This window comes from Arctopsyche grandis, chromosome 6 (assembly GCF_051622035.1).
Source record: "Arctopsyche grandis isolate Sample6627 chromosome 6, ASM5162203v2, whole genome shotgun sequence".
Taxonomy (NCBI): domain Eukaryota; kingdom Metazoa; phylum Arthropoda; class Insecta; order Trichoptera; family Hydropsychidae; genus Arctopsyche; species Arctopsyche grandis.
The window spans coordinates 18,991,176-19,013,683 of NC_135360.1; the positions used below are offsets into that span (position 1 = coordinate 18,991,176).

The 22,508-nt window shown below is 33.0% G+C and overlaps 3 protein-coding genes across 4 annotated transcripts; 1 reads left to right on the top strand and 2 right to left on the bottom strand.

Annotated features, from left to right (window-relative positions):
• Positions 1-4,650: 4,650 nt before the first annotated feature.
• Positions 4,651-13,345, bottom strand: LOC143913638 (uncharacterized). Of its 2 annotated transcripts, XM_077433537.1 has the most exons (3): positions 13,171-13,308; positions 12,919-13,024; positions 4,651-10,075 (listed from the first exon to the last, which is right to left on the bottom strand). In XM_077433537.1, the coding sequence occupies exon 3, from the start codon at positions 9,902-9,904 to the stop codon at positions 4,973-4,975; it is 4,932 nt and encodes a 1,643-aa protein (XP_077289663.1). In that variant the 5' UTR covers positions 9,905-10,075; positions 12,919-13,024; positions 13,171-13,308; the 3' UTR covers positions 4,651-4,972. The 2 variants fall into 2 exon arrangements, with proteins under 2 accessions (XP_077289663.1, XP_077289662.1); XM_077433536.1 differs by lacking the exon at positions 12,919-13,024 and having other exon boundaries at positions 13,171-13,345.
• Positions 13,346-14,723: 1,378 nt separating this feature from the next.
• Positions 14,724-17,389, bottom strand: RpS3A (ribosomal protein S3A). The gene is made up of 7 exons (XM_077433833.1): positions 17,217-17,389; positions 16,417-16,513; positions 16,110-16,195; positions 15,821-15,916; positions 15,596-15,743; positions 15,345-15,506; positions 14,724-15,269 (listed from the first exon to the last, which is right to left on the bottom strand). Exons 1-7 carry the CDS (start codon positions 17,276-17,278, stop codon positions 15,117-15,119), a joined length of 804 nt encoding a protein of 267 aa, XP_077289959.1. The 5' UTR covers positions 17,279-17,389; the 3' UTR covers positions 14,724-15,116.
• A 1,294-nt stretch (positions 17,390-18,683) lies between these two features.
• LOC143912806 (uncharacterized) lies at positions 18,684-22,050 on the top strand. Its single transcript, XM_077432195.1, has 14 exons — positions 18,684-18,936; positions 19,008-19,233; positions 19,311-19,439; positions 19,520-19,611; positions 19,684-19,891; positions 19,972-20,106; positions 20,195-20,292; positions 20,376-20,494; positions 20,575-20,791; positions 20,864-21,002; positions 21,099-21,235; positions 21,329-21,479; positions 21,556-21,770; positions 21,850-22,050. Exons 1-14 carry the CDS (start codon positions 18,863-18,865, stop codon positions 21,977-21,979), a joined length of 2,070 nt encoding a protein of 689 aa, XP_077288321.1. The 5' UTR covers positions 18,684-18,862; the 3' UTR covers positions 21,980-22,050.
• The last annotated feature ends 458 nt before the right edge of the window (positions 22,051-22,508 follow it).

Below are 22,508 nucleotides of genomic sequence, written 5' to 3' on the forward strand. Positions count from 1 at the left end.
AGAAAACTAGTCACACGCTAAAACTGGTCACGAGAAAACTAGTCACACGCTAAAACTGGTCACACGCTGAAACTGGTCACGAGAAAACTGGTCACACCCAATTATTTAAAATTGGTCACACAAACATAAATATTCTCAAATAGTTTTTATTTACGAAATTTTTATTATTATCGACTAGACATATGTTCGAGCCAAAGGCCCTCGTGGCCGTTGTTTGTGGTCTTCGCGAGGAGTTCGCGGGTATCTGTCAGCCCATCTGACGTTCGCATCGCTCGCATCCGAGAAGGTTCGCATGGCAATCGCTTTTGCGTTCATTTCACTTTGACAGTTCGAATGTCAAATCAAAATTTAATCTTAATTCACCGCGGTAAATGTACCGCGGGGAGGTCTACGAAAACACTGATTGTGTACTAACACTAAGAGTATATGTAAAAAAGAAGGTCGTTTTGTTGCCGGAGATTCATTCTGATTTTTTTTTTTTTTTTTTTGTATAATATTTTATAATAAAAATATAAAATAATGATTTTAAACTGATTTTATTATTATTTTAAGAATTTTTATTTACAGATTACACGTTGCAGTTCTTTATAGGACACTTTATTGTATCATAATTTAACTTTAACATGAAATGTATCTTATGGAGCGGTTCAAATACATAAAAAAAAACTCCTCGCGAAGACCACAAACAACGGCCACGGCTCGAACATATGTCTAGTCGATAATAATAAAAATTTCGTAAATAAAAACTATTTGAGAATATTTTTGTTTGTGTGACCAATTTTAAATAATTGGGTATGACCAGTTTTCTCGTGACCAGTTTCAGCGTGTGACCAGTTTTAGCGTGTGACCAGTTTTAGCGTGTGACCAGTTTTAGCGTGTGACTAGTTTTCTCGTGACCAGTTTTAGCGTGTGACTAGTTTTCTCGTGACCAGTTTTAGCGTGACGGATGATCACGAGTGACCGATCTAGAGCGACCAGTTGTCCTGTGACAGGTTCACATTTGACTAGTAGTCCCTTTACCCGTGAAAACACATGTCCCATGTGCCCAGGACTATTTTTTCGTTTATTTTCCAAAATCTTTGAGTTATTTCATGGGAAATATTTTTTATGGGATAGGGATGGATAATTAATTGATTTTTCAACATATTTAATTTTTTTCAAGGTGGTGTCGTGAACGACCTTTGGGGCTAATGAAACATGTTTTTTAAAATAATACAAAACTCACAATGGAGTCACATAATCAGTTATAATACTTTCTCACTGGTTATTTGTAATTTTATTGTTAAGAAATTTATAAAATTAATTTTAAAAATAGCAAACACGCATCTCTTCGATAAAATGATATTTTCAAATCGCATAACATAACATACGTAGGTACATATATTGTGACATATACACATCGTCAACAAAAAAAAGGGTACACCCTTTTAAAAGAAGAAATGTCATAAACGAGATTTTGGGTTCAAAAGTCGTAAAAACAAAATACAGGAAGACAAAATAATTAATTTTTATGATACGGTACAAAACATTTGTCATGCAATGGAATTTCACAGTTATCACAAGCGGAAAACGTTTTATTTTTACAGTGTCCACAATTTCTCCTTTTTTGTTTGACCAATATCTTCCAACTTCCTTTTGATTTTGATTAACTTTGCCGGGTCTGAATGGGACCAATTGTTTTCGTTTTTGACCATAACACTTGCACAACGTCTCTGTTACCTGTCTGATAAATCCTAATTTATCAAGTTTACAACCAAAACTTTTGCTAAGAATCCAAGCGTTATTCACAGCTACATCAATGTTCCAAAACAGAATAGGCATGTACCATTTTTTCCCTCTAATACTTATATTATAGTTAGAAATATGGTTATCCATTTGATCAACCCCACCCATATATTTATTATACATATTTATACTAAATGGTTGATTGATTTCCACCCTACTTTTTTCATTAACCGAATATCAGTTTCCAGGGGTGGTAATATGTATGTATATGGAATCCGGAAGTTGAGACTCGTCCCAATTATCAATTTCTTCCCGTATCTCTGCAGTAGTAAAATTGCATTCTCTGGAAAAAAATAAGACTCATTATCCCAAGGAGTCATATACGACTCCGTTGACTTTGATTTTTTTTTTTTCAGGAATATGAGATATGTAAACGCAATTTCTCTTATGCATATTATACAATAAGTCCTACTGTATTAGAAACATAAAGATAGATAAAAAATATGTAAAAATAAAAAACTTACGTATGTTTTCTCTTCGACATATCTGCAAGTCGAAAAGCGCTCGATGTTATTCCCTCAAAACTCCAAAAGGAACTGATTTAATTTCGTGTGACTTTCTTAAAATTCATCACCAACATCTAACCAAGCGTAACGAATGGTTTTACGGCCGGCCTGAGTGATCCCTTTATTTTACGACGCAAAATTGTAAAATGCCGTGAACGACCGCGCTGGCATACATCGTGTAAGTTCATAACTGACCGCGTGGGTTCAAATGGGTTAATTTCATACGTTACAGTTCGGCTAATATTTTACTGGTCAGTATTTATATTAAACAATAAGTATCCATCGGTCAGTATAAATAATAAAATGTTAGTATTTAGGTAATTTCCTATGTCTGGGTCAGTCTACGTTTGACGTAAGATCCAACATGGCCGGCATGTCAGTATTACAAGTGCAAAATTATTTTCATTATTACTAGTCACCGGACCCAGAAGGTGTCGCGTATTGTTCAAAGGTTGTAAATGCATTGTAAAAGGTTTGCCGAACCTTTTTACAAAGGATTTACAACAATGGAACAATGGATAGCACTGTGACTATCCTACCTCTAATTATTACTAACCTATATGGTTCGGTGATTACTAGTCAAATGTGAATCAGTCACAGGACAACCGGTCGCTCTAGATCGGTCACACGTGATCACCCGTCACACTAAAACTGGTCACGAGAAAACAGGTTGACCGATTTTAGGGTGTAACCAGTTTTCTCGTGACCAGTTTTAGTGTGACCATGTGTGACCGATCTAGAGCGACCGGTTGTGCTGTGACTGGTTCACATATGACTAGTAGTCCGTTTACCACCTATATTGTGTAATTCTCTCCAATTACCGTCAGAAACACTCCAAAAACATTGGTGGTGTATCAAAACGAATTCTTAACATGACCATTAAAAAAAGAGGAAACATTTCGGGAGAGGATACCACTCCCGAGATTTTTAGAAGTGACTTGACAGTCGACAGAAAAGTGGTCTCTAAATTAGAAAATTAAGAGTATTTCAGATCACGAAAACAATTCAACAGAGCGAGTGATCTGAAGGGTACAAATGAGTGAAATCAGGACTAATAGTTACAAGCATTGATGATTTACCCGATATATATATATATATATATATATATATATATATATATATATATATATATATATATATATATATATATGTATGTAAATGTATAAATTTATGATTTTTGGCTTATTGTTTATTCATGGAACCTTATATGTATTATATATTTAAGCATAGTAGTAAGGCAAACTCAAGATCTCGATTCAGATTGGCCGGTAAGTTTTGTCATGAGCCTTATAAAACGATGACGATGTTGGATTGTCTTATAAAAATGCATAAGGTTTTCATAAGCTTTTTTTACATTTACAGGGCGATTTCTTAATATTTTTATTCTTTGAAATTTGAATGAAACTAAAATCAATACATTAACACAATCAATACATGTTGGTAATGGTTTTAGTATTCTTATGTATAAACCCGAAACGGCGTCTGTAATTCGTTTCTGATTGGCTGAATTGGTTAAAGACGTTTGTGATTGGTCGGTCGTTAAATTTTTTTTTCGATTCAAATAAATTTAATAAAAAAACAAATGAAGATTTTTTTCATGAGTTTCATTTTACAAACGAATCCGGGTAGCATCACTAGTATATATATATATATATATATATATATATATATATATATATATATATATATATATATATATATATATATATATATATATATATATATATATATATATATATATATATATATACATACATACATACATATACATATACATACATACATACATACATATACATATACATAGCCAGCAGCATAGCTCGGACGTTAAGCTTCTGCTTACCGTCAAGAAGGTGCCGGGTTCTATCCCTGAATGAAAAATGAATTTTTCAGAGTATGCTGTTGGTCAGACCTGGATTTGTGACTCCAGGTTGATCGTTTCCTATCAGAGTTTGCCAATTTTCTCTGATTTCATTGTTGAAACGGTTCCCGGAAAAAAAAAAATTGGCTAAAAAAAAAAAATCCTTCCTACCTACTATGTCACCACTATTTGAAAAATTTGATTGATGTACAATAAAAATTTATGTACAATTCATAGATGTCTCGTTAATTTGCGAGTTTTTTCAGTGTCTCGCAATTCAACGACTTATAATAAAAATGCTGTATTTGTATTTGTAATTGGCCAGGAAGGCGCATTGGGATTTACCTGTAAGGCCTTCCTGGTATATATGTAAAAAAAAATAAAAAAAAAAAAAAAAATATATATATATATATTTTTTTTTTTATAATGTTATCTTATTTTATATCAAGAACTGGTAACAAGAATAAATTTATGAAGGACTAAAATAAACAAGTTTTTACATACCTCCTTTATTATACTGTAGTCATTTAATAGCATCTTAGAATGTACATACATACAATTTTTATAAAAATAATAAAAACAAAAGAACATTAAAAGTGACATGTATTTAAAATTTAGGCCTGGAATTTTTTTTATGAATACGAACAATAAATCAAAAGTATTCATTTACAGTTTTTTTATGAGTCATTTTTTATAAATCCATAAAATTAAAATAATGTCTTTATTAATTAAAAATCTATTGAAAATATTTACAAATTTATGAAAATTTAATTAAATCATAAACATAAATCGTATCATAAACATAATGGGAAGTCTCCCATTATGTTTTTGATACTGAATGTTTCAACATATGAAGTTGTAATCCGCTTTTTTTGAAATATTCTTTGGGACACAATTCACAACGAAATTGCTTAACTCCAGAATGAGTTTTTAAATGCTTATTTAAACCAGATTTGTAAGTAAATCCTTTGGAACAAAATATACAATTATAAAGTTTTTCTGCTGAATGCAGCTTCTTATGTATAGTCAATTTATCACTACTTGGAAATGATTTGGGACACATATCACATATATATGGCTTTAAGTCACATTTAGTCATTTGGTGCGCTTTTAAATGAGTCTTTTTTAAAAATGTCTTCGAGCAAATATCACATTGATAAGGCCTTTCACCAGAATGCACTTTCACATGCTCATTCAATAGACCAACTGATGGATAACCTTTTGAACATACATGACACATGTGTGATAATGATCCAGAGTGATACACCATATGCACTTTGAGTTCATTTTTTCTGAGAAACTCTTTAGAACAAATGGTACATTGAAATTCTTTGATTCCAAAATGTATTAACATATGCTTATTTAGAGCAGATTTATAAGTCAATTCTTTCCCACAAACTTCACACCGGTAAGACTTTTCCTTAGTATGCGATTTCATATGTTCGTTCAATTTACTATTAGCAGCAAATACTTTTGAACAAATACTACAAGGGTATGTTTTTGCCCCCGTGTGTTCAGCCATATGAACATTTAACGTCTCTCTGCTCAAGAATTCTAATGAACAAATCTTACATTTTGGGTGAGGTTCATTATGGAGTTTTATATGGTTAATAAGACGTGATTTAAATGTAAATGATTTTGAACACATTTCACATTTGTATGGTTTATCTCCAGAATGAATCTTCAAGTGTGAATTCAATTGAATAATTGATCTAAATTGTTTAGAACAAGCATGACACACTTGTGGTTGTGATTCAGAGTTGTGATTGTATTCTATATGAACCCTAAGCTCGTTCCTCCGCAGAAATTCTTTAGAACAGATGTCACATTGATATTCTTTTTGACCAAAATGAATTAACATATGCTTATTTAGAGCAGATTTATGAGCGAAGGCTCTTGAACAAACTTCACACCGGAAGGGCTTCTCTTTGGTGTGAGTTTTTACATGTTCATTCAATTTACTATTACTGGCAAAAATCTTAGGACAAGTATCACAGGCATATATTTTTGCGCCTGTATGTTCAGCCTTATGAACATATAGAGATTCTTTAGTTAAAAACTCTTTTGAACAAATATTACATTTGTTATTTTTTTCATAATGAAGTTTTGAATGTTTTGCCAAACCAGATTTGAAGGTAAATTTTTTTGAACAAATTTCACAACTGTGTGGTTTATCTTCAGAATGAATTTTTAGGTGACAGTTTAGTCGATAATGTGATTTAAATTGTTTAGAACAAACATGACATATTTGTGATTGTGATTCTGGGTTGTGATAGTATCTTATATGAGTCTTAAGCTCAGACTTTCGCAAAAATTCTTTAGAACAGATGTCACATTGATAATCTTTTTGACCAAAATGAATTAACATATGCGTTTTTAGACCAGATCTATAAGAGAATTCTTTTGCACAAACTTCACATTGGAAGAGCTTTTCCTTAGTATGCACTAACAAGTGTTCATTCAATTTACTAATAGCTGTATATACTTTTGGACAAAAATCACAAGGATATGTTTTTGCCCCAGTGTGTTCAGCCATATGAACATATAACGCTTCTTTGGTCAAGAATTCTAATGAACAAGTCTTACATTTTGGGATTGGTTCATTATGAAGTTTTAAATGGCTCATTAGACGGGATTTATATGTAAATGTCTTTGAACAGATATGACAAATGTGTGGCTTATCTTCGATATGAATCTTTAAGTGTGAATTCAATAGGTTAATTGATTTAAATTGTTTAGAACAAATATGACACACTTGTGGTTGTAATTCAGAGTTGTGTTTGTATTTTATATGAGCTGTAAGCGCAGACTTCTGCAGAAATCCTTTAGGACAGATGTCACATTGATAATCTCTTTGACCAAAATGAATTAACATATGCTTCTTTAGACCAGATCTATAAGAGAATTCTTTTGCACAAACTTCACATTGGAAGAGCTTTTCTTTAGTATGCACTAACAAGTGTTCATTCAATTTACTAATAGCTGCATATACTTTTGGACAAAAATCACAAGGGTATGTTTTAGCTCCAGTGTGTTCAGCCATATGAACATTTAACGCTTCTTTGCGCAAGAATTCTAATGAACAAATCTTACATTTTGGGATTGTTTCATTATGAAGTTTTAAATGGCTCGTTAGACGGGATTTAAATGCAAATGTCTTTGAACAGATATGACAAATGTGTGGCTTATCTTCGACATGAATCTTTAAGTGAAACTTCAATAGATTGATTGATTTAAATTGTTTAGAACAAATATGACACACTTGCGGTTGTAATTCAGGGGTGTGTTTGTATTCTATATGAGTCTTAAGCGAAGACTTCTGTAGAAATTCTTTAGAGCAAATGTCACATTGATATTCTTTCTTTCCAAGATGAATTAACATATGCCCTTTTAGAGAATTCTTATAGGCAAAGTTTTTGGAACAAATATCACATTTATAAGGTTTATCAGAAGAATGTGCTCTCATATGTTCGTCTAACTTATTATGATCATAAAAGGATTTTAAACAAATTTGACAATTGAACTTGTTGGAGTCTGTGTGTTGAGCCATATGAATTTTGAATGAGGCTTTCCTTAAGAATGTTTTTGAACAAAACTCACATTTAATAGGTTTCACATCAGAATGCATTATTGAATGTCTTTTTAAACCACCCTTTAAATTAAACGCCTTTGGACAAATGTCACATTTAAAAGCCTTTTCTTCACTGTGAGTTTTCAAGTGCATATTCAACTGACTATATAACGAAAATGTTTTTGAACAAATATGACACATGTGAAGTTCTCCAGAATGAAACTCCTTGTGTCGAGTCAGTTCTTCTTTTCTGAGAAATTCCTTTGAACAAATTTGGCATTTATGCTCTTTTTTACCAAAATGAATTAGCATATGCTTAGTTAGGGCAGATTTGTAAGAAAATGATTTTGTGCAAACCTCACATTGGTAAGGCTTTTCCTTAGTATGCATTTTCACATGTTCGATCAACATACTATTAGCTGTAAATACTTTTGGACAAAAATCACAAGGGTATGTTTTTGCCCCAGTGTGCTCAGCCATATGAACTTTTAACGCTTCTTTGGTCAAGAATTCTAATGAACAAGTCTTACATATTGGGATTGACTCATTATGATGTTTTAAATGAATTCTAAGACCGGATTTAAATGCAAATGTCTTTGAACAAATATGACAAATGTGTGGTTTATCTTCGACATGAATCCGTAAGTGAAACTTCAATAGATTAATTGATTTAAATTGTTTAGAACAAATATGACACAATTGTGGTTGTGATTCAGGGGTGTGTTTGTATTCTATATGAGTCTTAAGCGAAGACTTCAGTAGAAATTCTTTAGAGCAAATTTCACATTGATATTCTTTCTTTCCAAGATGAATTAACATATGCACTTTTAGATAATTCTTATAGGCAAAGTTCTTGGAACAAATATCACATTTATAAGGTTTTTCAGAAGAATGTGCTCTCATATGTTCTTCTAACCTACTATGATTATAAAATGATTTTAAACAAATATGACATTTGAACTTGTTGGAGTTTGTGTGTTGAGCCATATGAATTTTGAATGAGGCTTTTCTTAAGAATGTTTTTGAACAAAGCTCACATTTAATAGGTTTCACATCAGAATGCATTATTGAATGTCTTTTTAAACCATCCTTTAAATTAAACGCCTTTGGACAAATGTCACATTTAAAAGCCTTTTCTTCACTGTGAGTTTTCAAGTGCATATTCAACTGACTATATAACGAAAATGTTTTTGGACAAATATGACACGTGTGAAGTACTCCAGAATGAGACTCCTTGTGTCGAGTCAGTTCTTCTTTTCTGAGAAATTCCATTGAACAAATTTGGCATTTATGCTCTTTTTTACCAAAATGAATTAGCATATGCGTAGTTAGGCTAGATTTGTATGAAAATGATTTTGTGCAAACCTCACATTGGTAAGGCTTTTCCTTAGTATGCATTCTCACATGTTCGATCAATATACTATTAGCTGTAAATACTTTTGGACAAAAATCACAAGGGTATGTTTTTGCCCCAGTGTGCTCAGCCATATGAACTTTTAATGCCTGTTTGCTTTTCAATTCTAATGAACAAATTTTACATTTTGGGATTTGTTCAAAATGAAGTTTTAAATGGCTAATTAGACGGGATTCAAATGCAAATGATTTTGAACAGATATGACAAATATGTGGTTTTAGTCCAGTGTGTTTCATGTTATGAGACAATAAATCGTGTTTCCTGCTAAAGCATTTGGAGCATGTGTCACATTTGAATTGTTTTATTTCAGAATGAATAGTTTCATGTTTTGTTAATTGCTTTTTTGTACTATATTGTTTTTTACAAATATGACATTTGTAAGCATTATTGTAATGGCTCGAAATTAAATGAAATATCAAGTCTTTTCTCTGGTCATATATTTTACCACAGTAATCGCATATGAATGTATTTTCATTATCTATTAAACGATCAATTTTTGAATTTTTAATGATATTTGATTCTCTGAGAAATGCTTTGGAACAAATTTTATTTCGGTAATGATTTTTATCATTAACCGTATCTAGATCTTGTCTAGAGAAATTTGTTTCGAGGTCATTCTGATTTAAGTTGTTGAGCCAATTTTGGGATATTTCTGTATTTTGTACATCGTTAAAATCCATAGATTCAGTTTTAATTTGATCGGCACCATCGTCATTGTTATGGTCATTTGTTAGGAAAGTATCAAAACTATTACTACCGTCATTCATAAAATCCTCATCTTGAATATCAACTTCTTCTGTTTTAATTTGAATGTCATTCAGTCTTTCTCTTAATATTTTATCAGATTCTGCGCTCACATATTTAAATTCATAGAACGAATCTAATTTTGTTTCACAAGTCGAACATATTTTATCGGGGAGTCCATCGTTTTCCTCCAACTGCAAAAAGAATTAACAGTTTTATAATGGAATACCATATGTACATACATACATACATAATATACATTATATTTTATACTTTCACATTACTATTTTTTGATTAATGATACATATGAATAGAAGTAACGCTCTAATTCGAAAGGTTTTCATTAAATGTAAGGGTGTCGAGCAGGGCTTTGAACTGGAGCTGAACCGAAAACCGAAAAAATTGTTAATTTTTGCCAGAACGAAAACCGGAACCGAACCGAAAAAAAAATCATCTAAAAACACACGCGTTAACATAATTCCACACTTCAGTCGTCAGCAGTCGTAAGCGCAACACTAACACGTGTCGCAGGTCTTACATTTCTCAAAATTGCATCAAATTGCGAAATTTGAAAAATATGCGAGATTTTTGTCAATACTTTTTTTATATTTTCGAATAAAAAAGTCGTTTGAGTGCGGCCTGTGAAAATTTATATATTTTTTCAGTGCAACCCGTAAATCCTTTAAGGTTACACAGCCTTAGTCATTGTCGGACACCAATTCGACAAGCACATACATATGTACATATGTATACGAAATATGTAAATACTATGCTGTTATTTCTCATTAGAAATATGTGTCAAATTCTAGAGGCAAAGAAATCTTTCATGATCGTTTGACGCATCTCGACATACATATGTACATATTTCTCACAGTTATAATATTGTTGCGTAGGGGTGGGTGGAGGATCCAAGTAAAAGGCCAACAGTCGTTTCACAGCATTTATTGATGATTCAGGAGATACACGCATTGCCAGTGCTCCGTCCAGAATGACATGATATCGCCTACGTACCGCCTTATAAAGGGTAGATCTCTCAGGAGGCCTAAACTGTTAACCTGTTGTATAGTCACGTATTCGGATATGTATTTCCACGACATTGGGTCTCCCTGTACCGATTCTGAGAAATAACTAATAACGGTCATTGTTTAGCCTAAATGCACTTAGAGTCCAGATATAATCTTTGGAAGTAAGTGCAAGCACTTACATAGTTAATCCGATAACAGATAACCCTTGAACGGTCACACAGTCTCTGGGATTCTATTCGCTTAATCCGCGGCGTACGTTACAATATATCATTTTATAAATTTATGGCAATATCATGCGGTGCAGTATAACCATTGACTTTCGAGCGTGGCACCGGACTATCATACAAGTACTATAAAACGGTCTAAATTTTGGTAGAAAATAAATTTTGAATACAAATAAAAACATTTAAAACTTTATCACTCGGAGCTGAACCGAAAATCGAAAAAACCGTTATGTTTTCCGGAAAAAGGTTGACAATACTAAACCATTTTTTGTAGGTGAAAGCATCCTGGCCGCCTGAGACTGTTTATCATTATCGGTAGAAATAGTATACATAGGGTTACCAGACGTTCAGATATTCCTGGATATGTCCTATTTTTACGAGCATTCAAGGCGTCCAACAGGAATTTCAATGCATGTCCAGTGTTTTGCAAAACAGATTTTTTTTTGTATAGATCATCCTATAAGCCGCTCAATGTTATAATCCGTCACGTTTTAATAAAATGATCAGAGAAACAAGTTGAACATCGTTCCGGAAAGTGTCCCAAATTTGGATATGTAACCTTTTCAACATGATCGTGGGAGCGGAAAGTTATTGGTTCCTCTGAGCATGGCGTTATGAATAATATGCTATATATTTTTCCTCGTGCATTATTTGTCTCACACCGGCTACATTTTGCGCAGATCAGTATTGCGTCTGTGCCTGACTAGAATGAGATGTGAAGAGGAAACAAGGTTAACAATACCTTCAGGTCATTGTTAATTCGTACTATCTTATTTTTTTATTTATTGAACCGTTTGCCCGCGGCCGTCTTCTATGGAAGCTTTGGGCGACGAGTCTGTAGCGCGGCTGTCTTCCATAGAATTTCTGAACTTTGCACGGGATTTTGAGGCTTATATGCACCTATTTCAACTGTTTTAAGGTTCAAAATTGGTTGAATATATTACTGAGAGTTGAATGCCATCTATTCAATTTGCTTAAAATGAATATATACCAGTCAAAATTAGTTTTTTGTGGAACCATACTGAAACCTCGTTTATGTGACGTCACGTCTTGATGTGATACGTTTCAATTGTATGAAGAATGATTATTTTACAATTAAGCCAAAACTACGAGATATATTATGTATTTTAATGTTTAAAATAATACTTTGTGTTAATTAACATATCTGGTTACTTGAGTAAATATTAAAATCTGTATTTAAGGTCGAAAACTCGATTGCCAAATTCGAGAAAGAGGTGCCGCGTACAGGGCTTGTTGGCTATATTAATTGCCGCGGGCAAAGGGTTAAGTTTCTCATACAGTTCTTCAAATATGATAATCACCGTTTTCGATTATTGTCAAACCTATGTCAATTTGTTATTATATGTATAGTGCCATTTTATATGTTTTTAGGTTATGTCACAAAACCAGGACATATTTTTCAAAATAAGTTTCTAAATACTTATAATTATTAAAAACATTAATGAACATTAGAAAATAATGGATGCGCATTTATGAAAATAAAAAAATCAATTTCAATATTTATAAACAGGCCCATCCCAAGGATCCTGCCAGGATAGATACCCAAAAAACCAGTACTGTACTGGTAATACCAATACAAATGGTCACTTTACTAAACAAGGAAAATATATCACTGAAAACACTCTAGGGAGTGATTGTGGCCTGGCATAGATCAGGCGAGCTACCGATTTTTTTTACATGTGCAAAACCAATTAAAAAAAAACACGTGTCGCGTACGATTCTTATAGTATAAAACATGTATCTGATTTTTGATATTGGTGATCTAACTTTATTGTATTCTTATTATATTTAGTGTTCGTTAAACGGGGATCTCGATCGGGCGACCGAGATGAAGAGTTGTTTGTGTTGCATCTCGTTTTTTTTTAGTCCCGCACTGCAACGAAAAATATCTGGTCACATTATATAAAACTGTCCTGCATTTTCAACTCACAAGTCTTACATTGATCCAGAAAAATTTGGTAGCCCTATGTATACATATATTTAATTTCAGATTGTAAATTGTGGAAGCTAAAAATTGACCTCGAGCTGACAGCAAATCCGGATGCGATCCAGTAACGTTCCAGAATCTTTCCACACACATATCTCTGCTGGACAATATAGACACAGACGACACTCCATGATCACAGCGTTACATTCACACGGTTACAATCTACGTCTGACAGCTTACAGCAACAGTGACAGTGTTGCTAGTACTAATAAATCAATTTGAAATATCAGGACGCATGGCTTTTTGAATTTCATGGTTCACACGTCAGTAAAATCTCGATGACGGAATATCTAGCACTCGAATATTCTATCCATCGAGAGTGATCCACGCGAAATACCATACTAACGAGAATTAGAGTGCCAGATATTCTGAATTCGCCATTTTCGTGGCAACGATTGATTTGCGCGCCATCGCAATAATCCATTTACCGAATTTTAAATGCATAATAAATGCTATACAAGCTAGAGTGATTATTGCAAATTTGTTTTTCGATGATTAATTTTATTGAAAATTTACGATTGTGATTATGAATTTTTATTTTGATGTATTTATTTTGTCTTTTTGTTATATATTATATTATTTTTATTATTTCATAATTTTTATCATATTATTATTCTTATTATTTTGATATTTTTATTATACTGTTATTTCTATTTTTTTTCTTTTTGTTTTCTCTAACTATCTTACTCTATTATCATTTTTGTTTCTTATTTTAAATGTTTGAGCTTTTCTTTTTTTTACCTATATGTGAAAATTATTAATGGTTTACTTAACATAATTATGTTTTTTTACTATCAATCTATTATGGAGGATGAACGAATGAGACGACTGGCATGTTAATGCACGTGTTTATTATATGACAGCTGAAGACAGAGTGAGTAGTAGCTCTCCGAACCCAGCCGAGTTGGTTCCCACTCGCAGGAAGGCAACCAAACTCGACCATGTCGTATAAGCGAGCCGCCACACTATGTAACTTAATAAACTGTAAATTTTCCAAATAAATAAATAAATATCTATAAACTTGTAGTCAAACCAAATGTCGGTGGCCGTCACTGCATCGAAAGTGACTCGAGGGAAAGTCGATAGTTCAAAATTTTTTCGCGATTTTGAAATAGTCCGTTTACCGTGCATACAATGAAGAGCGGGTAGTATATATACGGGTCTACCTCACGGGCCCGAAAACGCTAATATCGAAAAATCAAAAAAAAAAGGGTGCATGGTAAACGTACTATGTCCATAATGGTTCGGTGATTACTAGTCAAATGTGAACCGGTCAACCAGTTTTCTCGTGACCGATTTTAGTGTGACTGGTTTTTACATATGATTAGTAGTCTGTTTACCTATATAATATGAGTGGCATGCGGTGAAATCATCTCTCTTTTTGTTGTCATACAGCCTTGTTTAATGTGCGCGCGGAGATACAGGAGGAAAAGCCTGTTCCTCTTGTATCCTGCTCGCGCAAATTAAGTGAGTATGTACTGTTTACCATGCACCCTTTTTTTATCTTTCGACTTTCGATCTTTGCGTTTCACTTTCGGGCCCGTGAGGGAGACCGTATATATTAGTAATTAAATAAATACAAATTACTAATTAAAAATGTATATAATAGAAATTCGAAGATTTAGAGCAACTAATTAAAGTATAAATGCCGCTGCTATGGCAGCGTTTGAACGCAGTTAATATCTTATATGAATACATTTTAATGTAGTTGTAATTTGACTGGAAAATTAACATTCAAATATCATAACCAATATGCATTTCAGTTGATTCCCAAGTCTACATTTCGTCAGGAATTTATTTTATATCAATAATAAATTTCCAAGTATTATTGCATTACAGTTTAACATGACATAGGTAGTTCGAATACAACTGTTCCATCAAATTTAGGGAAAACGAAAAAAATAAAATGGAAATAAATAGAAATGAAAAGTCATATGTGGGTCTTTATAAAATATATTTAATTGTTAAATGTCAATAATTAGACAGATTCTTGCACAGGCGGCTCATATCCTTCCGGCCTGTCAGTGCGGAGACCCGTCTCTCCCGTCGCTGTTACAGGAGCGCTACCACCCTCTTCATACAATTCCTTCAGCTTGGCAGGGTCGAAGCGGGGCTTCTTCAGAACCTTGACCTACAAATAATATTAAATAAATATTCTGAATTCCTAAAGCAATATTCACTTCCTATTAAAAAAAATAAAACAAACCTTTCTGATGTAAACATCATGAAGTGGGTATATTCCTTGACACGCTTTTTCGATATCCTTAGCAATGGAATCAGGCAAAAGTTTGCTAACAACACCTTTAAGGTCAGTTTCAGTGACGTCCTTAGCGATAATTTCACACATTTTCTTGCGGATTCTGCGTACCTAAGTCAAAAAATCAAAGAATACAATACTCGTAATTTGATATTAATCAAATGAACAAACATTTGCATCACTAATTATCATATTTTTACCTGCTTGTGTTGAGCATAGCAAGTTTTACGTTGGCTCATTTGATCTTTCATTGTGAAGCCTATGCAAAATACTCTTAATAAATAACCATCAGTGGTTTTAACATCAGTGCATGCTTCAATGAGAGTTTGCCATTTCTTTACCATGGACCTGGAAACCGAATATAAAGGAAATTAAAATATTTATTGACTTATTTGATAATAAATTACAGATGAGCAAATATAAACCTCAATTTATCAGTTGTCAAGTCCATTCCGTGGAAGTTGGTGAGAACTTCACGACCTTGAACATCTTCAGCGATCAAACGGAACTTACGGAAAGACCTAAAGAATACATATGCATTAGTTATTTTGCAGTATCATAACAATAAATAGTGTCGGTAAAATTAAGGCATCAGACAAGAAATATCAAAAGGGAACTATAATTCTCTTCATATTTGTATCAAAGCGAGCTGTGTTGATCATCATTATGTGTGTAATTTGATATAAATATATGAAAACGAAAATTATACAATACCTTTCGGCTTCCAAATCAGTCTGAAGATCAGCCAAGGATACTTCAAATACACGATTTTTCAACCCTTCTGAAGCGATACGTGTTCCCTATACAAAATAAAAGAAACAGTATTAAAAAAAATCCAGTGTCCAATAAGTGTTCATAAAACGATCGATATATCATCAGACAAGAAATATCAAAAGGGAACTATAGTTCTCTTCATGTTTGTATCAAAGCGAGCTGTGTTGATCATCATTAAAAAACTATCAAAATCAAAATTTTATACAAGAACTCAATGTTAGGAATTAAGAAATTTATTTCATAATACCTGAGTTCGGTTGACAAGAGTCTTGCCAATTTCCCTCCTGGAGAACATGGATGGTGCTTTGACATCATACCAATCCTTACGGGTGAAAGGATCGACACTGAAAGCGATATTAAAATATTATTAGCAACATTAAAAACAATTATTTTCATAATTAACTATACAATCATGAAATGAAATAAAAATTACATTTCTTCAGAAAATTTGACAATACATATACGTAAAATGGTATTTAAATGCAAGGAAATATAAATGTGGCTAACATTTGAAACAGCAAACGGCTATAAGAGAAAGGCAATTGTTATAAACGTGGAGACTCATTTAAGGTTAGAATCGTGTAAGAGTAATCAGGCGTTATCAGCTGTGGGGCAAATTAGATGTCGCGATAGTTTTGAATATACTAAAGAAATGCAAAATTATAATTTTATAGTCACAATAAATGGAAACGACGAGAGAAAATGAATAAAACGAGCGATTGTTGAACAGTGTGAATCCGAACATGTAAAATTGCCAACTCTCACGAAACGGCCGGCTTCACAGCACGTGAGTTGTCAACCCGCCATTTATCGTCCACGCTGAAGCGGTGGATTGTTGGAGAAGGTGGATCGAAGAGCTGGAGGTGGATAAAAGGGGGAGGGGAGGGGAGGGGAGGGGTTGGGTTGGGTGGGTTGACGTGCCGTGCCGCAGCTGCGTGCGACTCTTCGAGGTTAGGTCGGGACACATCGAAGACGCATCCGTCGGAATCGGGCGCTGGGGGGCCGCGAGGGGCGCGCGGGGGGCCGACTCTTCGCCAAAACACTTACATCTTCTTCTTGACGCCCTTCTTTCCACCTTTGGAGAGCCCCTTATTCTTACCGACGGCCATGGCGAGCGAACCGCCAGAAAGACCGACACCGAGAGACCCGCACACAGAGAGTCCAAATACAAGCGTTTGCGGCTAACACCCAGCCATCTACATCACACGATTTTCGATCAAGTCTATGTGGATTTCACTTTCAAAATATCGATTTTATATCGTCTTACATGGTTATAGATGCATTTTTTAAACTAAAAACTAGATTTTATAATCTTTTAGATATTTTTTTCAATTTATATTTTTATTAAATTTTTTAATTTGCAAAATGTCAAAGAAGGATTTATTCTAGTTTAGAAAAATTAAACAAACGAGTTTAACAGTATAAGTAAAATATTTCACGAAAGTGTATTTTTAAATTGGTTACTAACCATTTCAAAAACTAATAAAAAGCTTGGGAAAAGTCACTTTGATTCCTTTTATTTTGTTATTCAAAAGAAGATAATAAAAGACATTTTTTATACCAATGCTGCGTTTTGTTTGTAGATTCGATACAAATTCCCAAAAGTTTTCTATGCAAAACATGGTAAATGGATTATTTTGCACATTGCGATTGCGCACACAACAATATTTGCCCCAAAAATTGCGATTACGGAATGGTAAACGGACTACTAGTCATATGTAAACGGACTACTAGTTATATGTGTGACCAGTTTTAGTGTGACGGGTGATCACGTGTGACCGATCTAGAGCGACCGGTTGTCCTGTGACCGGTTCACATTTGACTAGTAATCACCGAACCTACGGAATATCTAATACTCTAGTTCTCGTTAGTATGATAATTCGCATGAGAATCTCTCGATGGATGGAATTTTTGATTGCCAGATGTTCCATGATCAAGATTTTGGTGACGAGTGCGGAACAATCTCCGAACTGTAAAATATTATACTCACTGGAGGGAAGATAAAATATTGCTCTTAATTAATGAATTATATCATTATTTAAATAAGTAACTATCAAATAATTATACATACCTTCAATTCATTTTATTGTCGACAAAAATATCATAGAGGGCACAGTAAATTCTGAGAATTGTCACAGAGCTCGCGTTTTTGTACAAATATAATTCAAGTGCCTAGTGAATATTGGTTCGGTGATTATTCCGCACAAAGCAATCTCGCACACGCCAGTAAAACCTCGATCACGAAACATCTTGCACACGAAAATTCCATTCACCAAAATTTGCCCCCGCGAACTATCATACTAACGAGAACTCAGAGTGCCAGATATTCCGTATTTGCAATTTTTGTGGCTAGACGATTGTCGTGTGTGCGATCGCAACGTGCGATATAATCCGTTTACCGTGAATATTATGTGGTTTCCGCTATACTGAAATTGTTGAAAAAACTCCACATAGTAGTAATTTATTATTGAAGACATTTCCCGGCGTATGATAATGGTCACTAAGTACGCGCTTATGCTTCGTAACGTTATTGTGTTTAAACGGTTATCGTTTGACAGTCGCTAAAAGTTTGAACTCTAAACGATATTTTTAATTTTAATATTCAACGGACATTCCCCACATTTATTTTCATAAATTAATTTATATATTGGTTTAATTTTATCGTGAATAAGTTCAATAAATTTGACTGCAAAATGAATACTCGGCGATATTCTGCACAACGCCTTTCGGAAATCTTGCTTCCCAATGTTCAAGGAAGACCTTCCAGGTATTAATTGATTCCAACACATAGTCGTAACGGCTATACCGATTATTTATTTCAACATGTTTCGTTTATAGGGTTGATCAAGCAAAGCAATCCCATATTCCCCGATTCCAGAACCAATCTGGGTCGCTGGATCGAATGTCTGGAGTGAATTTTCTAGATAGCATTCAGCATTCTGCCACGCGAGGAATTTCACGCCTTCCGAGCTCTCAATTTCGCAATCGCAGCGTTGATTCCAACAGACACACGTTGAATCCGCCGAGGCCGAAGATGGAATCTTTACATAGGCCCACCATTCACGTATTATTATTATTGTACTTCCGTCAGCTATGTTGTTAGTTTTGATTATGCATGTAATGTTTGCGGTGATGTTTTAGGCGAGATCACGCTCTGGCGGTTTTTCCACCCGGGAAACTCCCAAATCTTTATTAACGCCTTCTATTGCGAATCATTTAATCACTCCGATGTCTGACAAATCCACCATGTCTGCATCGAGTGTTCGCCGTGTGAGTAAAATGCACTTTAACAAATTAAACCATGTATGTATATTTTTTAATGGATTTGTTTATAATTATTCTTTCATCAGAATCATCAGAGAACACCTTCAAACGAATGTCCGACTACAGCTCGAAAAGTCTTAAGGAGCACTATTACTCGTAATCCAACTAAGGAAAAACGGTATGAAATCAAATGTTTAACATCTTAAATTTTATCTTTAAATATTTATTACTTATTTTTTTTAATTTATAGTGGAGAAACAGATTTAAATTGGCAAAAAATGAAAGGTCAAGAAATACTATCGAAATTTCGTAGTGATCCTGATATCAGTTCAATTTTACCATCAGTGTCTTCTCCTTTGAGGCCAATAACTATAAAGTTGTTTGTCGACATTACAAATGTTTTACTGTCGAAACTAAGGGATAGAAATCCTCTTGATGTTAATGACTATGTTAAGAGAGTAATTTAAATTTTACCACCTTTTCTGAATACTATGTACATAATATACAAACATTTACTTTTATAATCTTTCATTTTTAGCTTCCCGATATTGCTCGCGAGTTGGCATATCCAGGTATAGTAGCGCAATCGTGGTTGAAGTCCGTGAATGCCATACATAACTACCCATACATGCTAACATTTTATTCATATTTAATTGATATGATTGAGTTGAAGGTATATATCATATAATCAAAATGAAAATATTTTTATTATATACATTTGCATATAATTAAAAATCTGCAATATATCATTTATTTTATAGAATTCTGTTGAAGATAAGATGTCTCTTGAACATCTATATGGTGAGGATGGATATTTTTATATTTTGAGACATCAGTATTATTTTCATTCCTGGGGCGCGTAAGTAACTATTCTGTAATTAATATACATACATACATACAACATACATATCATTAAACACTTTGATTTTATTTGAATTTTAGCTTCCAAGAACCAGACTTTCAAGATTTTGATTCAATAGCTGATGAATATATATCGAAATTACACGAAGCACGTGGTATATCCGATGAACAAATACAGGCTATGAAAGCAAACATAGAGGGTTAACTTTTTTTTTTCAATATAAAAATGTGAGTTTGTTTAAAAACAGTTTTTAAAACAGTATTTATGCATATATTGTAGAACGAGAAAAAATATTTAACCAGTTAACGGAAGATGTTAATAAAGTGCATCAAAAGGAGAAAAATATGCATACAGAATTTATGTCTGTGAAAAATAGGTCCGATCGTCTCAAAGAAATGGAAGGAGAAATTACAGACCAAATACGGGTAGCTAATGAAAAAGCTATTTCTGAAGAAAATTCAATGAAACATATTATGAATAAAATGCAAGATATGCAGTAAGTAAATTTATAAGATTTTTTTTTTAAATTAGATTTTAGAGATATTAAAAAATGTTATTTAATTTTTAGAAACCAAGGGAAAACATTACAAGAACAGCTTGCCTGTCAAAAAATGAGTATTAAGGAGCGAGACGCTATTATCAAAGAAACAAATTATATGAATGAATGTTTGCACACTCAGCAGGATTTATTAAATGAGATGGAAAAGGTTGCTTATTAAATATATTCTTATACACTTTAAAATTTTGTTAGCAATGTACAATAGTATAATATTTCATAATAATACATACGTATTTCCATATAGACTTCATTTGAAATGGATATTGAGTTGGCGACGGAACAAAAACTGGCACTCAAAGCAAGTATAGCCGTCAACAAATATTTAGTTGATGTTAGTTTAGCTGCTGGAAAAGATTTGGGAAACTTTGCCATCAGAGAGAGGTATAAAAATCTTTTTTTTAATTATTATTTGGTGTAAAAAAACTTGAAAGTGTAATTTTAATGCTGAGATTGTTGTTACCAATATATTTTTAGAGATTTGCTGATGAAGGATACTCCGGTTATTATAGAGAAAACTATTGATGAATTAAAGAATATGAAATTAGATGCTGAAACGCAACTTCAAAAAGTTCGTCAAGAAAAAATCTCAGAAGCATCACACAAACAGCATTTGAAAAAAGAAATTGTACAATTGTCAAATATTCCAATTTTTTTTATTGTTATGATTTTTGTTCCAATGTTATTAAATTTTATATTTGTAGGAAACACATACGGATTATGTTAATTCTTTGGAAAAAAAGTTATTAGAGTTGCAGCAACAAACTAAAGCTGTGGAATTGGCAGTATGTCATATTAAGAATCTTCGGGATAACATTCATTTAAAAGTTAAAGAGAATGAAGAATCAAGAATCAAAAATGAAACTCTTTATGTGAATATGAAAAAGCAGCTTGATCATTGGAAAGATCAACAGCAAAAGTAATAAAATATTTTTTCTTTATATATGTATTTTTAATAGTGTATTTATTTTGATTTTATATTTTTATTTTCTTTTTAGATGGATTGACCATGTAGAAAAATTAAAAAATGAAGGTCAACTTGTGCACGAAACCTGTAAAAAACAAATGGAAAAAATAATTACGGAATTGATATATGAAGCAAGGCGAATTATACCAAATGTACCATAATTCTTTTCATAAATTTAATGTACCATTTTTTGTCATTATTCCGATATTTTTATGTTTAATAATAAAATCTTAAAGAAAATCAATGTTGTATCAATTTCTTACATATAATGCATAGAAATCAGACATCGTATGATATTGTAGAGATAACATTTATTAGTATGCAATGGTATCTAATTCAAAAATAATAAGTGATATACGTAAGTATTCGAATGTTGGGTTTATTGACCTTTGACTATATTGACAAATTTGCTTTTTGCATTCTTCGCTTGCTGTATTATTATTAGTCTTGATTTATTTCACACGTGAATATGCATGTGCTTGATATTTATTTTTTTTATAATATTTCATATAGCTTTGTCCTAGATTAACTCGAAACATTACGAAGTTGCAATCATATTGTGATCGCAAGCCAAAGGTTGGCGACTGAGCCATTTTACTGTGGCCCACTGCCCTATTTCTACCATTACTCCAGAAAATCACCGAATATCAAACGGTGTCGCGCGAACGCGCCATATAAATGTTTTACTTA

Coding starts and splice junctions, on each gene's coding strand:
- LOC143912806 (XM_077432195.1), top strand. CDS start 18,863: ATGAATACTCGGCGATATTCTGCACAACGCCTTTCGGAAATCTTGCTT. Junction 19,234..19,310: donor TACATAGGCCCACCATTCAC/GTATTATTATTA, acceptor GTGATGTTTTAG/GCGAGATCACGCTCTGGCGG. Junction 20,495..20,574: donor TATGAAAGCAAACATAGAGG/GTTAACTTTTTT, acceptor CATATATTGTAG/AACGAGAAAAAATATTTAAC.
- LOC143913638 (XM_077433536.1), bottom strand. CDS start 13,269: ATGGAGTGTCGTCTGTGTCTATATTGTCCAGCAGAGATATGTGTGTGG. Junction 10,076..13,170: donor GGATTTGCTGTCAGCTCGAG/GTCAATTTTTAG, acceptor TTCTTTTTGCAG/TTGGAGGAAAACGATGGACT.
- RpS3A (XM_077433833.1), bottom strand. CDS start 17,278: ATGGCCGTCGGTAAGAATAAGGGGCTCTCCAAAGGTGGAAAGAAGGGC. Junction 15,744..15,820: donor TTGACAACTGATAAATTGAG/GTTTATATTTGC, acceptor TTCGGTTTCCAG/GTCCATGGTAAAGAAATGGC. Junction 15,507..15,595: donor GCTATGCTCAACACAAGCAG/GTAAAAATATGA, acceptor TTTTTGACTTAG/GTACGCAGAATCCGCAAGAA.